General features: G+C 34.6%; 2 protein-coding genes across 3 annotated transcripts; one reads left to right on the plus strand and one right to left on the minus strand.

Moving 5' to 3' along the window:
* Nucleotides 1–2,986: 2,986 nt before the first annotated feature.
* LOC105168832 (transducin family protein / WD-40 repeat family protein) lies at nucleotides 2,987–8,861 on the plus strand. The gene is made up of 12 exons (XM_011088989.3): nucleotides 2,987–3,137; nucleotides 3,411–3,549; nucleotides 4,011–4,061; nucleotides 4,831–4,872; nucleotides 5,595–5,714; nucleotides 6,303–6,448; nucleotides 6,515–6,662; nucleotides 6,764–6,847; nucleotides 6,938–7,053; nucleotides 7,174–7,232; nucleotides 7,340–7,439; nucleotides 8,403–8,861. Exons 2-12 carry the CDS (start codon nucleotides 3,453–3,455, stop codon nucleotides 8,628–8,630), a joined length of 1,191 nt encoding a protein of 396 aa, XP_011087291.1. The 5' UTR covers nucleotides 2,987–3,137; nucleotides 3,411–3,452; the 3' UTR covers nucleotides 8,631–8,861.
* Nucleotides 8,862–12,323: 3,462 nt separating this feature from the next.
* Nucleotides 12,324–13,893, minus strand: RTH (RTE1-homolog). 2 transcript variants are annotated; one of them, XM_011088990.3, is made up of 3 exons: nucleotides 13,733–13,893; nucleotides 13,221–13,502; nucleotides 12,324–12,871 (listed from the first exon to the last, which is right to left on the minus strand). In XM_011088990.3, exons 2-3 carry the CDS (start codon nucleotides 13,482–13,484, stop codon nucleotides 12,449–12,451), a joined length of 687 nt encoding a protein of 228 aa, XP_011087292.1. In that variant the 5' UTR covers nucleotides 13,485–13,502; nucleotides 13,733–13,893; the 3' UTR covers nucleotides 12,324–12,448. The 2 variants fall into 2 exon arrangements, with proteins under 2 accessions (XP_011087292.1, XP_020551407.1); XM_020695748.2 differs by having other exon boundaries at nucleotides 13,221–13,492; nucleotides 13,733–13,883.
* Between the last annotated feature and the right edge of the window lie 2,462 nt (nucleotides 13,894–16,355).

Consider the following 16,355-nt stretch of genomic DNA (forward strand, 5'->3'; position numbering starts at 1 on the left):
TGTCTTGGGTGGTTATGATCTGCTAACCAATTCTTGAATTGGTTGCCAACGGCCACTACAAAATGTTGTATTTTGAACCCTGACTTTGGTGTGTATAGCCATTTTGATTTCCTTCCTACTAATAGCGGTCTCTATAATTTTCACCTTTGAATCACATGGTAGTTTCTGTAGCATCACCTTGATTTTTGCGTACTCGCATGGAAGAGGGAAAATAGTCCTTTTGCTTAGGAACAATTAATCAGTTATGTATGTTGTAGCTGATGGTTGACTGATACTTGTGCTTACATGTGGCTTACTGTTTATCAGGTAAAGAACTAATCATTCACATGGCCAAGTTTCTGTTATTTTTCTGCCTTCAAGTACTTATAGGCAGTTTCATACGTATTTGAGTGGTAACAGTTTCCTAGTAATGTGGTTTTGGTATTGTTGAAACCAGGATATTAGACCTATAAGTTGTTGAATCTGTGGTGTTGCTTGATAAATGACACAGTTGTTCCTGTGGCTCTTTTTTGTATAATGAATGATTCCTTTACTGAATTGAGATACTAATTTTAACTTTTTGGAAGAGAGGTAAGTTTTATGAAGTAATCAAAATCCATTACAAGTTTTTGTGCTAACTATGTTAATGGTTGAGGCTCTTGTGTGATTTATATTTTTTTTACGCTTGGGCTTTTGCTGAGATGTCTTAGTAAATACAAAGCTAACCAGTACTAATTGCTTTCTGTTAACCATCCCATACATTCATAGCATTTTGGATTTTGGTTTCTGATCTCATGTTGGTTTTGAGCAGTATGGGTAGTTGGATTACCTTAAAAGTACTTTTCTATTTATTTTTTATTTTTCTTTTTAAGGAATTGAAGGCACTTTTCTGAATCCGGTAAATTGCAGGAATTGAAGCGCAAGCGAAGAAAGAGGAAGTGTAGGAAGGAGAAGAGGAAGAGGAGGAGTCACCATCATTCAGATGATGATTGTTCTAATGATTTTGCTGATCTGCGGCATAAAAGGAGGAGCAGGAAGGCATATTCACACTTTGATTCTGACGTCAGTGCTTCAGATGATTCGCGAGTGGGTAGGGGCAAGAAGCGGTCTGAGAAGATGAGTAGGAAACATCGCCATGAAGAGGACTAGCTTCTACAATAGGTGATATGTCTTGTGCTTTTAAGGTTCCTCTAAACTGCTGCTAAGTGTGCTTTATTCAATCTTTAATCTGGTGGTTGACGAACTTTTCATGAAACCCACTTTACCTTAGTGGATAATGCATTAGTTTGGTGCATTTGTTGTTTTTAGTTTGATGTAATGTATCATTTTAATTGCTTTGTTCTTCTGGTTGTAAGAATTATGATATTTACTGAGTATGCTATGTGCGGTTTTGACATGTGATCAGTCATGTTAGTTGAAATATTGCATTAATGCTTTGGAATTTTATTGAGTTTAAAGTTGTTTGACTTGTTGGTTGCTATTCGACGCTTTGGGTGAAGCCTGCCTGTGCGCATCAAGAAGAGCTTAACTATTACTACTATTTTGAACCCAATGCTATTATTGGAGCAAAGAAAGTTGCAACATTTCCAAGTATCTTTTATATATGTAATTGTATTAGGGCAATGATTTTGTGATTAATATTATCCAGTTTTTGGATCAACCTCTCTGAAAATCATGATCTAGTGTAGCAGGTTTCTGTTGAGATCATGATGTCAAGGAATATAATTTATATGTTCTAATCAGCTACTATATTTCTTTTTCAATTTTATCGATCACAAATTTGAGAAGTTTTGCTGAATGATTCCCCTCCTTGTTCCGGCTTTTCTATTTCCTTATCTGTGCGTCTTTTTTTTTTATGTATGTGTGTGGTGTGTGTGGGGTGTGTGTGTCTGTTTGTGTGTGTGTGTAGGGTGAATAAATTTACCAAATTAAACCACAAACACCAACTTGATATAATGACAATTTCGTAATTATTACTTAATATTTTGTTACTAATATTATACTTTTCTGTAGTGAATGGAATGTATATAAATTGATTAAAACACAAAAAGCATAGTTACTTTGCATGATAAAAGAAGAGATAAAGAGGGATGTATAGTATGGATCCCTTCTGCCAACATTTTAAATAATTAGGGGTATTATGAAATAATTGAAATTTTATGTGAAGTTGATGTAACTTTTTTATTATAACCTTTTCGTGTTTAAATATTGGGTACTCAAGGTGCACAATAGCCCAGGACCCAAAAAGGGCCAGTTCAAAAAAGCCCAGTCTAGGATCAGTCCACTGCTATTCATGGCGGGTTTTGGAGTCATCATGAGCCCCATAATTGGATCTATTTTTAAATCTAGATTTAGCTCATGGATCGGCTCGATTAAGGCCCAGATCAAGCCCACATCAAGTCCGAATGTGCTTATTTTATTATTTTTGTTAATAATATTGAGGTTTTCTTATAAAAAATTACTAAAATTATAATCTTCTTATGAAATAAATAATTAATAAATTAAATCATACGAAAATGTATATACAAAAAATAATAGTTAAGAATATATAATAAATTTAAATAATAATTTGACTGACAAGCTTACAATAATAAATTAAAAAGGACTTGAAGTAAATTCTGAAAAGAAAAATAAAAAGTATTAATGAATTAAAGTATTATAAATTTCAAAGTAGAACCATAAAATAAAAGTTTTTAAAGTTTCAAAAGTGTAAAAGCACTATTAGAATAGTCAACTTAAAAAAATAAAATAAAATAAAAATTATATGTCATACATTATTAAAAAAACACCCCGGCTCAGGACCGATTCAGAACTAAATGGTTTTGGGCAATTGGAGTGAGTTAATCTCAGAAATTAATTCGTAGGACCGGTTCAGTTTCAAGCAGTCATGGGCTGAACAAGTCCATTTCTTTTATTAGTTCACGCTGATCTTAGGGTTGGATTAGCCCGACCCACCCACTGTGCATGGGTACTAAAAATACAAATCGGGTCGGTCAACTTAGTCCGGCTAGTTTGACCCGTTTCTGTTTCGGTTGGCATTGGCCATAGTTATTTTCGTTATTCAAGTGAGAGAAATCCACTTGAAAAACAGGCTAAAACCCTGCAGAGGCAAAACCCTAGTTCCCCTCTTTCAGAAGCGAAACTGAACGGTATCGAAGGTGAGTTTTCTTGCTGTTTTTGGATCAATTTGATGTTCTGAATTCCTACTTACTCGCCGTCGATTGGGAACATGAAGTGGAATTTTGTGAAAGAAAATTGATGTATGTTAGTTACTGGACAAATATGCAGCTGAAGAGTGTAAATTAGTATGCTTTTTGGTTGCACTTGACGCAAGATCTATGCTTGGATGTTGTGATATGTGGTGAACGAATTAGTCATGGATAATAGCATGTTATAACAATTTTTCTGATATATTGCTTTGAATTGATCAGTTTGGTTGTTTGTGGCGGAGTTACTTCACTTTTGTCTCAGAGATGAATGCGCCATCTCCAAACGTTGACGAGGATAATGGAGAAGAGGCTTTTCTGGATGAGAGCGACATAATTAATGAGTATGATGTTGATGAAGAAGGTATACACATGTCGTGGTAGAAAAGTTTATGCCATGGCAGTTATAAGTTACTCTCTTTTCTGATTAATTGTGGCTATTATGATTTAATTTTGCCTGATGGTGATGAAATATGTTCAAGACTTGTATGGTCTTTAGTGATAATGATTTATTTGATGATCCCTTCCTGTTTGTAAATGGGTTGCCGGAACTGATCTGATGTTTTGTTATTTGTTCGCAACAGGCTGCCTTAATTGATATTTGTGTTATATAGGAAAATGTAGATTAGGTTTATAATGTCTAAGACTGTAAAAGTAGTGATTGATTTTTAATTACCAGCAGAGGTGGGATGGAGTCTGAATTCTCTTAATTTGTCTAATCAGATACTGTACGCTGTTGTACCTTTTCTCAGAAATATCTATTCAGAGTATATGTCTATCTGTTTGTGCTTTTCTGTATGTTTTATTGAATGATTGTGGCTACAGACCTCCCAGATGCAGATGAGGAAGGAGGCTCCGATGGAGAAGAAGAATTTGGTGCGTCAATTTATTGCAATTTTCTTTCACCGATGATAAAGTAATAATGTTTTTATTTCTCATTGTTTTATATATGTGAATTATATATATAAGATACATACGAACACGATATGCATCTGCTGCTTAATTGCTGATTTTCTTACATAATCAAATCTGTAAAATTAATGGACAAAAGAATGGGAGATGAAACTCCTTGCATGTGATAGCAGCGATGATAAGCTGATTCAGAGACTTGCAGTTTCAATATAAATGTTAAATTGTTTCAAACAAGTATGATTTCTTTTTTAATCTTTTTGTTGTTGTCGTTGTTGTAATATATTTTGTGAGGACATCTGGGATATTGCAAAATGTGAGTGCACTCAATGTAACACTCAGTTATTTCATGTAAAATTGAACATCATGGTTCAAAAATACATTTAACAACTGGAAACTTTGTACTCTTGAATGAGAGAGGAGAATTGATGGCAGTCTTACATGGACATCAATTATTGTAAGCATGGATTTTGAGGCATTTAGTCTACCTCAATAGTGTCAAGTAACTGGGATTTGACTAAATTGTAAGTTCTCTATGGTGGTAAAGTAACTTGCTTCCACCACTGATTCTTCATTAGCAAATTGGATGAAATTGGATATTGTCACATGAGTTTCTCTATCAGTTTGGTTGGTGTAATTGGATGGAAGATTTACTCTAGAGTCTAGCGCAGGAATTCATGCAAGAAAAGAAAAAACTATGTCTGTGGTCTTACCCTGTTATGACTGATGATTGCAGGTGGGGTTGATGATTCAATACATATATTCACTGGTCATACAGGTGAGGACTGTATCTCTCTAACCAAGCTTATGTTTCATTACACCTTTTATTTTAGCTTAAATATATACTGATTGTTGTTGGGGTCTACAAAGATGTGTAACTTAATATAAGAACTTGATCTATATATTTAATTGGGGAAGGTGATACTGGAGGAAAGATTAATGAAGTTGCATTTTTAATGGTTCTTTGTGGAACCAATAGAGAGATAAATACTGGTTAAGTTGATGAGATTTTTTCTCCTTTGCATCATTTTGGTAGTAAATTTATGGGGGGATGTTTTGGAAATTGCCTTCATAGAATATGTTTGTTGATTATTTTCATTTCTTCACTTCGTCGCTGAATATCCCAATAGTTATTCTGAGTCAAGATTAATTCTTTGGGGTCCCTCCATACTCTATAGTTTGTTTCCTTTTTAGTTGTGTTTTTCTCAGAGGATTGTGGATTACTTCCTGAATGAAAATAAATGCCTTACATAACTTCTGGTGCTATATCACTCCATAGATGTTAAAAATGTGAATGACAGTAATTACATTCGTGGGAACATATTATATTATGAATAATCTTAAAAGCGGCATCCTTTGCCTTGTATAGTCAAGTGCGTCGTCTTTTTGGTTATAAATATTACTGCTGTTAATAAGACCACCCGCATGGTTGATCCTGCAAATTTTTTCCTCTGCTTTATGCTGCTAAGAATGATGCTTACATTATTGCTTTGTATCTAGGTGAACTATATACTGCTGCGTGTAGTCCAACAGATGCTACATTAGTGGCAACTGGAGGTGGAGATGATAAAGGATTCTTATGGAGGATAAGTCAAGGAGACTGGGCTTTTGAGTTGCAAGGTATGGAATTGACCTTTTGTTCATAGTTTCTGAAATGCAGAAAGAAAAATTGTAGTTCTTGATTCTAAGATCAATCCGAGGAATCTGAATTGTTCTATATCTTTCATGTTCTGAATATTTGGACTTCAGAATGCAATATAAGAACTTGATGACACAAGACATCTTTGTTTATTAAACAGAAGTTTTGATGAAAGAACTCCTATGAGATATTGTCGCCTTTATAACCTAAAAGTTGAACGATAATACATAGGCCAATTACTGGAGTTTGTTGGTGCAGTGGAATGAGTTTGATCTTATAAGAACTTATTGTTTAGCAAATATATTTTATCTTCCTATTGTAATTTTCTGTGAAAACAGAATATAGAACAATCTCTGAAACATCAGTACTTTACAGTTGTTGTAGCTGTAATAAGACAGTAGTATCTATCCCACAGTATTAAGGCCCAAAGGAGATTTTGGTTATACCTAATATGTAGTAATAGTTTACTCCCCATTTTGTTTTATTAAAAGTTACCAGTTGAAAAATTACCTTGTGACCTGTTATTTGAGTACATTTTTTTCACATTTTGCATATTCTTCCGACTGCAGGTCACCAGGACTCTGTGTCCAGTTTGTCTTTCAGTGCAGATGGACAATTGCTTGCATCTGGAAGCTTGGATGGAGTTGTTAAAGTATGGGACATAACTAGAGGAGAGTTAAAATGCACTCTTGATGGTCCTTCTGGCGGCATTGAGGTGATCTTTGAGATATTTGGTTAATCTTCTTCTAGTTTATACTATCTAAAACAGTAAGTTTCTCAGTGGGTCAGGTGGCATCCCAAAGGACATTTGCTCTTGGCTGGTTCAGAGGATTCCTCTGTTTGGATGTGGAATGCTGACAGAGCTGCTTTTCTTCAAGTTTTCTCTGGTCATGGGAGTAGCGTAACCTGCGGTGATTTCACGCCTGATGGTACTTACTTTCTTTCATGAGGAAGATCTGATGTTCAACTTTGCACTATTATTTTGTACTTATGCAGAATCGTTATCTGTTATGATTTTCTCTTTTTGAAGGTAGAACTATCTGTAGCGGCTCTGATGATGCAACTTTGAGAATTTGGAACCCTAAAACGGCAGAGATTATCCATGTTGTCAGAGGTATGTTTTGCTTCAGTTTTTGGTTATTTCCAGGATTTCGTTGGCTCTACTGAATACTGAAAAAAAAAAAAATGTACTTTGTATTGCAAGGTCATCCTTATCACACTGAAGGACTTACATGCTTGACAATCAACTCGGACTCTAGTCTTGCACTTACTGGATCCAACGATGGTTCTGTTCATGTTGTTAATATATCAACTGGGAAGGTTTATTTGCTTTTTCCTTGTTTAATACTTATATTGGGTTGCTGTGGATTCTTTCTACTGCTGGCATAGAAAGGCAGTTTTCCTAAGGTGTGAACAATCTTATATTGTGGCAATCAACAGGTCGTTAGTTCTTTAAGTGCACATTCTGATTCTGTCGAGTGTGCTGCTTTTGAAGCAAGGTTTGGCCACTTTGTCCTCTTCATCTTCTATTTATTAGAATGTCTCTTATATTTTCTTCTAGCTTTCAAGATATCTGAAACCCTATTGGTGTAAAATGTACTTGCAGCTCTCGACGGGATGGTTGGAGAGCCGCAACAGGAAGCATGGATAAGAAGCTTATAATCTGGGATCAGCATTCATCACCTCGTTGCATATGCGACCATGAGGTTCACCGAATTACTCTTTTTCTTTTTTGTTTTTGATAATACAAGTATTCATGATTGCAAATTCTGATTTCCTGGAGATTTAGACCAGTGTAAACAGTCCCGAAGGAGGCTGTGCTGGCCTGTTAAATAGGTAAAGGACTTAATGTTAAAATGCAAGACCAGAGAGCTTCAGCCTCCATGAAGCAAGCTAAATTTCTAGCATTTCACGAGTTTCAGTACTTTCAAATTGAGTACTTTTCTGAGACTAAAGTGCTGGCAGTAGAGCAGAAATAGCTGAAATTATGAAATGAGCTCTTGATGGATAAAGTTAAAGTCAAAAGCCTTATGTGAAAGTTGGAAATATTGAAGTGAAAGACTTTAGAAACAGTCTAGTTTTAGGAGGTTATATATCCTTTGGAGTTCTCATTGATGGCCTCTGTGTTCGTGAGAATTGTTCCATAGACAAATCGGTATAGTTGTTACTTGGACGACTGATTAGACTAGTGACAACTTCTGTTTTTAATAGTTTACTTTTTTTTTTTATTATGTCTGTGAAATTAATTGAAATCATATTAAATCTGTTCCTATTTGGTGGGGTATGGGCAACAGCAGCAGCAAGTTCCACAGCTGCCATTTGGATCTCTTAACGATAGAAACTCGGAGGGTTTTTGTAGTCTCATCGACTATATATTCCTACTAATGTAATTTCCATTACTAAGGGGCAGATATAGTTTTATCTGCCGAACTGTTGAATGCTGGAATTAGACCAACAACCCAAGGCAGTTGGTGATATCAAGTTATGAAGAGGTTATATCTTTTTTAACAACAATACAGATACACTTGAGCTGCTATCTTACCTCAAATTAGGAATTATGGACGCCAACTTGCAACTAAGATTTTGATACATCTAGTCCTCAAGCCACCGAGTATTCCATTTCAATCATGTGTATTCTTAGCATACTTAATGTCAAAAATCTTTGGCAGGAGGGAGTCACATGTCTGCAATGGCTTGCCGGTTCTAGATATATAGCCACCGGCTGTCTTGACGGAAAGGTGCGAGTTTGGGATAGTCTCTCTGGAGATTGCGCAAAAATATTTAGTGGACACTCTGATGCAATTCAGTCTATCGCCATATCCGCCAACGGAGACTTTCTAGTATCTGTTTCACTTGATGGAACAGGTCGGGTGTTTGAGATTGCAGAATTCAGATAAAATCAGAAGCAGCTCAGCCATAAGTTGTGAGTTTTCTTTGATGCTCCTTTTGAGATGTCTTTAATTTATTCCAAGTTATGAGGTTCTCTCATGGTTTGGTATAAAAAGAGAGTCCTCTTACAAGTACTTGTTGATTGATGGGATGAGAGTATTGAACATACTTTGATCCATACATCATAATATCTGTATTATGGCAACTTTTAATGTCAGCAAACATAACTTTAAGTTTTACATCTGGTCATGCAGCCGACCAATTTTTTTCCTCATAAATCATAATTAATTCTCACTTGAGTCATCCGTGACTTCGTTCTTGCCACTCTGCTAAATATATGTACGGAAGGGTTGCCCTCATCATACACAACCCATTTCTTTCCTAAGGCCATGTTTACCGTCTGGGATGGGATAAACATGTGATAAATCACATCAAGATAAAATTGCGATATGTTGGGACAGAATCAACAATATGTTTACTACTCCAAGACAAATTGCTTGATTATTTTATTATCATAGCAGACAAATGGGATTAAAATGCGAAGTTACTTTTGTACTAATAAACAAAGAATTATGTCAAATGTCACCTCAAATTTTACTTCTCATTACTGAGCACATTTCTAAGTTATATCCGGCACCAAAATCTCAAAAGCATCAACCCTTTCTCCCTATTCCTGTCCATGGCATTCTCTTTATTCCTGAGCCTTATGGCCTAGACATCCAAGGAGAGATGTCTGCAGCAAAAGCTCTTAAGGCCGATTAAGGTGAAATGTGGCCATTGCGAATGTTTCGGGAAACTAGCCTCAGAATTTGCATGGTAGACATCCAAAATTATGTGAGATTTATTTTAGTGTGCTTTTGTCGCTAGTTAATATAATGTTTGTGGAGGGAATGCAGTTCACATGCAACGAATAATCACATATGATAGGCATGTATGAAATTGTTATAAATTATGGGGCTGTTGGATCAACATTTCCGCAACGGAGAGAGATAAAAATAAGAGTAAATTTACATTGACATTTCTTTAAATTAGGTTTAATTACACATAATTTATTTTTAATACAAATTTATGTAACACATTTGAACATTGTAGTTGCAATTATAAATACATTTTCTATTAAATGATGAAGATTTACACAAATACCTCTTAAAATATATTAGACGAACAATACCTCATAGAGTTACTTATTTTTGCAACGGATAGTCAGTGTGTGGAAAGTAAAACCCGCAAGGTCCATTCGGGCTTTCTGCATTTATATACCAGTGAAGCCGGCAAGTGCAAGTTTTTCCATGTCATGAATAGTTCCAGAAATGGAGAGGCGGAAATAGTATCCGCAATTCAGTTTCATCCATTTCAAATGTGTGTTCGCTCCTGTTTACTGGTCCCCACCATCGGCATCCAGTACCAATATGTCTGCATTAAAGGTTGTATTTACGATCTTCTTCTACATGTTCCCAATTGAAGTTGTAAAACTGGTTCAATTAAGGTACCTTACTTTCACTTATAATGGAAAAGTCCCTGCTTCCATAACCAAATTATGGAATCTTCATTAGTTGATTACCCGTCAACATCTAAGGATCCTATCTTCTGCGGCTCGTTGCTCTTATCCGTCCATTGAGATATGGAATATGCAAGAATTGAGGCATCTCCAAGTCATGAGAAAGGAAGTAACAATTCTTACTTCGGATAATGCTAGCTTGCCAAACCTCTTAACACTTTTAGGTGTTAGTGCTCACAGTTGTACCAAAGAGGTCCTCGAAAGAATCCCAAATCTGAAAAAACTAGAAATTCAAACTGAATTAGCATGAGATGTTGTTGAACCACTATGTTGCTTTGATCAACTTTGGCATCTCCACACACTTGAATCACTCAAATATGTCATTGTGAATCCTAACCTCTCAGCTCTCAGTTGTCACCCCTGAACCGCCTGCTGCATCAATTTTTCCATCAGGTACTAAAAAGTTAACTTCAAGTGTGGTTTGGATTGCCTTGGGAACACATGGGCAGTATTGCTGAATTGTGGAATCTTGAAGTGCTCAAATTGCAATGCTATGCTTGGGAAACTTAAGAGGACAATTTGCCAAGACTTAAGTTTCTGCTACTTGAAGACACTGATATGGAGTGTTGGAACGTAGATTTTACAGCTTCCAAAGGCTCGAGCATCTAATCATTCAGCACTGCAACATATTCAAAGAGACCCTCTGCTCAATTCGATACAACAGCTATCTTAAAATGATCGAGCTAGTTGATTGCGATCCTTCTCTTCTGGCTTCTGCCAAGGAAATAGTAGAGTATCACATGCGCTCTGGAAATTATTTGTTTCAACTTTGTGTCAAGTCTTCAGAGGATGATGCGAACCTCAAGTCATGAGTATCAAATTGGCTCAAAAGGCAAGTCATTTTCAGTTTTAGTTAGTTATTCAGAAGACAATATCTCATGTATGTGTGCATATTTGTGTGAATAAACTACATTGGAAGAACTACAAAAACCAATAAAACTTTATACTTCCTTAGGGGTATAACTACCTGAAAGGCCTTTGGGAAGTCCCGCCTCAAACGCTAGTACAAACAAGTTTAATATTTTGCCCCTGTTGGATCTGTCATTGAGAAGATGTCATCCCAGTGGATCTGTGAATCAAGTAAACGAGAAAACAAGTTTGATACAAACAGTTTTCAGACCATGTTCTTTAACACGGCCAGGACGTGTTCTTCCCGACTCAACCGTGTAATTTTTGTATCCTTTCCCATGTAATACACGACCGTGTTCTTTGGCTCACAGTTATTTTTAACACTTTTTTTAACAGTTGGACACAAAACATAAAAACAAAAAACAAAAAAAAACAGGGGTAAAGATTAAGGATCAAAATTGCGGCAAGGGAACATTAGAAACCAAAAGCGAGTAAGGGGCTATATATAGGGACACAATATGTAATTAGCCTCATTTTAAATCCACATTTGTCTCATTCATTTGTATTTCTGCCTAATTTCTCTTTCTCTCTTGGTCGACAACAGGCACTAGCTATCAAAAGCAGACTAATGTTTGCTTCAAGAGTGTCCCCATAACTTGGCTAGTTGACTGGAACTGGGAAATGCAAACGGAAATCCCATTCTTCCTAATCCTCTACCAAGCATAAGGTCAAAATGACAGGCCAAATTCACCTGCATAGGAACAAGAAACATGAACAAAAGCCTAGTAGTTGGGTAGCGTCTACACAACGTACTAGAATAGGAGTTGCATTTGAGACGTCGAACTCTTACGCTGCCCGCTTTATGCCCACAGAACAAGTGAGGAGCTCATATAAGTCATGCAGATATGTTTAGCAGTGGCCTGAAGAGAACCGGAACACCTTATAGTGCAACATACTCCTTGTGCATGTTTGTAGTAGTACACCAATCAGGAAATATTGCACAGTAGCTACTATCCAGTTTCCACAGCTTGTATTATGCCCTTCTGTCACCTCTCTATCTTAGTAGTGGGGAAGTAAAACTATATACCTCAGACATGTTATCTGCTACTCCGAAAGCTAAGACATAAAATTAAGACAAGCACCAAAATGTCCTTTCACAAAATTTACAGATTTATAGAGTTAACATTTCACTATTACTAATTTATACGATAAGGTAAGATATCCTCAACAGCACCTAGAAACTTCAGAAACAAGTAGTCAGCTTTCCATTTGCTCAAATATATGCAGCCAAAAATGAATCGTAAAAAAGGAAAAACCTTCCACTTCGTTGAGTAAATTTACAAGGTATAAGCATTATACCTCAAATGTATAATAATCTATTGAACAGTATAACAACAGTCAAGAAACTCGCAACAAAGGCTACACATGGATCAATTTTCTAAAACAGTAAGTACCTATAAGAAACCACCCGACAAGAGCGAAAATGAAGATCGCCAAATAAGCGAGAAAGATCTCCCCTCCAAAGACAAGCCCCAGGCCAAGTACAACAAGAAATGGTACATAGGTCCGAAGAAGTGCTAATGTACTAACATACTGTCCCTTGATGAAAATAAGAAGAGCCAAGTTTACTACATTCCAATTGCCACCCTGAAACTTCAACTTGTTCAAAGAATTGGCCACAAAAGAATGGCAGTTGCAAGTTAAGATGTTGTAGGACTCATGTTGGTACTCCTGTGTGCTTTTACGTAAGGCATCATCCCAGGTCCTAATATCTCTTATCTCACTATTTTGCATCAACTCATCTTCGCTGTCGTGTGCAGAGGAGTCAACAAAAGTCCAGCACTGCACAATTTAGATGAACATAGATCAGCAAAAAAATCATGGCAAAACGCACCAGTAAGCTATTCTTTCAACAGAATTATCAAAGTAGTTAACACATTAGTAAGTTTAACCAATCTATGAAATCAGACTAGTGCCCTTGTGTAAATGATGTTCACAGGTTAGACCACATACTTTTGCAAAAATCATAGCATAAGCATCGATAAGCCTTTTTGCCTGAAGTACACAAGTGATCTAATCAACAAAATAGTAAGACTCATCATAACAACAAAATTGGATCGGTGCCTTTCAAGTAAACAATGTTTTCATGGGGCATCAAAATCAAATTGGAGTTTGCATTAATCAACTCTACCTGATCTTTGCTCAGTTGAATATATCGGGTTGGCGCACCAAAAGTAAAATTATCAACGCAAACGAAGTTCGGCCCAGCGAAATCCAAGATAACTCCATCCTGCCTGCATATCCCAATATGACCAATGCAAGGAAAAAACCATGACAGCAAAGGAAGAGGACTCCACACAATGCAGCACGGAAATCGGCTTCTTTTTGGATCAATTTGCGTTGAATCAACCTCAGTTTCTCCAATCATCAAACTATGCTCTTCATTTGATCCCATTGCCTAATCTGTACAATGCTGATAAATATCCCACGATCAGAGAAAACATCTATTTGAATTAGCAATATTTTTCACATCAACGCATATACAAATGTAATGAAATCCGGAACTGCATACGAACGTCAGAGGAAAGAAGATAGCATCAACGATTCAGCTCTATGACAAATCAAAAAATAATTTTTCAAACCCTAATCTTCTTCCAAACTTAGAAATCGAAAAATTGATTTCGAATCGAGAGGGGGAAATACCTTAGGCGGAAGCGGAAGGACGGCGGAGTGCCTAGGGCGTTGGATCAGCTGAAACTCGGAATTCAGGGGTTGTTGGAATCAGCAGGAATGGGGAGAAGAACTTTCTGAATTTTCTTAGCTCTGATTTGCCTGGAAGTAGCAAAAAGGTACTGATCATATGGTCAGAAATTACATTATTTAATATTTTCCCTTTTTCACCCCATCACCATCACCAAAATACAATTAACAAATAATCAAAAATTTACTATCAATTTAAAAAAAAAATAAAAATCAACTAACATAATATACCTAAATTACAGCTATCTCTCATAATATTTGATATAATTATAAATATCCCATCATTATTTAAAAAATTATAAATTTTCTCCTCAAATAAAAAATAAACATGTAACGACAAGATCAAAATTACCACTTTACCCTTACTTTTCCCCACCCTCCGTTTGAATAAATATAACAAAATCTTTGGGTAGATAAAGTAAATAATTCATCGAGAATATTAGTCCATACAATATTTTAAAAAATATAAAAATTATAATCTATAATACAAAAAAATATTTTGAACGGCTTAATAGAAAAAATTGAATGAAAATAATAAAGGCTGATAGAATAAAGTGGTTGTTAGACGAATTTTAGTATTTAGAAAGTATTTATAATTTTTCAAATATTTATTATGATATCAAATATTAGAGAGGTGATGGTAATTTACCTTTAAATAAATGATCAAATTTTCAATGGTTAGTTAGATGCAATTACAAGAGTGCCCTTGGAAAGACCTTTCAACATTAAGAAACAAAGCCTAAGAGGCATCTGCATTGAACAAGCTCAACTTGGCATACGACCCGATCCAATAGGGTATGACCCATTTAACAACTTTGATGACCCAAAATTCTAATTTTTTAGGATTTTTTATTTAATGTATGCCAACTACTTTTTGAAAAACATTCTATTCATTCCTCATAAAGTTATTACTTTTTTTATTTTATTGACATCATACTGATTTGATAGTTGGAGCACTCGTTTTTGTTTTATAAATTTTTCGATATTTTCTGTATCAATCTTGTATTAATCTCAACACTATATTTTCTCTTTTTAAAAACTCGTAAACACCATCGTCAATTTCACTTCATAGAGGATTATGGGTCCGTTTGTCTAACAGCCCCGACCATCTAATCCCATTTCCCAATGGATTGCGATCTAAATTGTTCTGATATTGGCTCGACTATCCAAGTGTTAATTACTTTATTTTAAATATTTCTTATTATTTTCTACATCAACCTTGTTATTCCTCAAACAACGGTGCTCCAAAAATGCCAAACATCAATAAGTAATAATCAAATTTTATGCAAGGTCTTTGCAAAAAATCAACAGTTAAGGATGTCCAACGTTACTTTCCTATTTAAATATCTCATAGTAAATATTGAGAATTATAGTGCGATGTGGACTCTAATTACTTACACGACATGATTTTTACTACTTGATCTGAAAATAGTATAGCGTTCGGAAAACACTCAACATGTGTGTAAAGTAACGACCAAAAATAAATATTACAGTATTCAAATACAATTATATAACTTTTATTTATACACATTATTTGAATAAATAAGTTCAACAATAACCAAGAATTTAGAGAGGTACAATATATTTGCAGCTAACAAAATAAATAATTAGCCAATATATTTTTGCTAAATTAATACTTTTGATTTCATGTCATTTTTTTTGAAAAAAAACTAACTGCATCTCAAAAACTATAGAACTTTCCAAATATATACATATCTATATATATAAATATATATCATTATTACTAGCAGATGTAAAGGTAAAAGTCCACTCAAAACTTGCATAAAATATAACATTAATTAGATACTAAAATGAAACTTTTGATTGCAAATCTTGTACTGTGATTTTCTTCTAAAATTGAGGGGTGTTAGCAAAAAGTTATGCTTTACAAAAGTGGATAAGTGATTAAGATATAAATATTAAAAATATTTAAAAATAATAGTTATGAGTAGAAAAGAATTCGAGTGGAAATATTTGGTATTTCACCAGTTTATTTATAAAATTACGAATTATGTTAGTAGGTGGGTAGATTTTAGTCATTATTGAGATGGGACGGTTTTAGAATGTACAAAAGATAATTATGTCAATAAAATCATAAAAAAATTAAGTTTATTTACAAAAAAAAAAAATGACTAAAGTTGTAATAAGCATCTTCTCATTATCTTACAGTTTGCTGCTTAATTTAAATTATAAGCAAAGTACTTAATTTAAGTATATAATTTGAAAAGCATAAGCAGAAGTACTTATTTTTAGGTTTGTGAATTAAGAAAACATAAGTAAAATTTATTTTTTAGACCACTTCAAAAAAGAAAATAAGAGAAAGTAAAAAAGCAAAATATTAAAAGATCCTGTGACGATATTGTCTTTTGTTGGTGATATATATATATAATATAAAAATAAAAAATATAAAAAATAATAATATTTTTAATAAATTTATATATAATATTTTTAAATCAAAATAATTATATAAATATATCATCTTTAGATAATAATTTCAAGAGAAAATTGCACTTTTAGTCCCACACGATAAGATATGTTGCATTTTTAGTCCCATAATTTACAGGCT

This window comes from Sesamum indicum, linkage group LG8 (genome assembly GCF_026168435.1).
Source record: "Sesamum indicum cultivar Baizhima isolate 11 linkage group LG8, ASM2616843v1, whole genome shotgun sequence".
Lineage (NCBI taxonomy): Eukaryota > Viridiplantae > Streptophyta > Magnoliopsida > Lamiales > Pedaliaceae > Sesamum > Sesamum indicum.

What these genes read in the sequence shown, in the direction of transcription:
- LOC105168832 (XM_011088989.3), top strand. Translation starts at nt 3,453, where the DNA reads ATGAATGCGCCATCTCCAAACGTTGACGAGGATAATGGAGAAGAGGCT. An exon ending in CGATGGAGAAGAAGAATTTG is followed by an intron (nt 4,062 to 4,830) that starts GTGCGTCAATTT and finishes TGATGATTGCAG; the next exon opens with GTGGGGTTGATGATTCAATA. An exon ending in CTGGGCTTTTGAGTTGCAAG is followed by an intron (nt 5,715 to 6,302) that starts GTATGGAATTGA and finishes TTCCGACTGCAG; the next exon opens with GTCACCAGGACTCTGTGTCC.
- RTH (XM_011088990.3), bottom strand. Translation starts at nt 13,484, where the DNA reads ATGGGATCAAATGAAGAGCATAGTTTGATGATTGGAGAAACTGAGGTT. An exon ending in TTCAACTGAGCAAAGATCAG is followed by an intron (nt 12,872 to 13,220) that starts GTAGAGTTGATT and finishes TAAATTGTGCAG; the next exon opens with TGCTGGACTTTTGTTGACTC.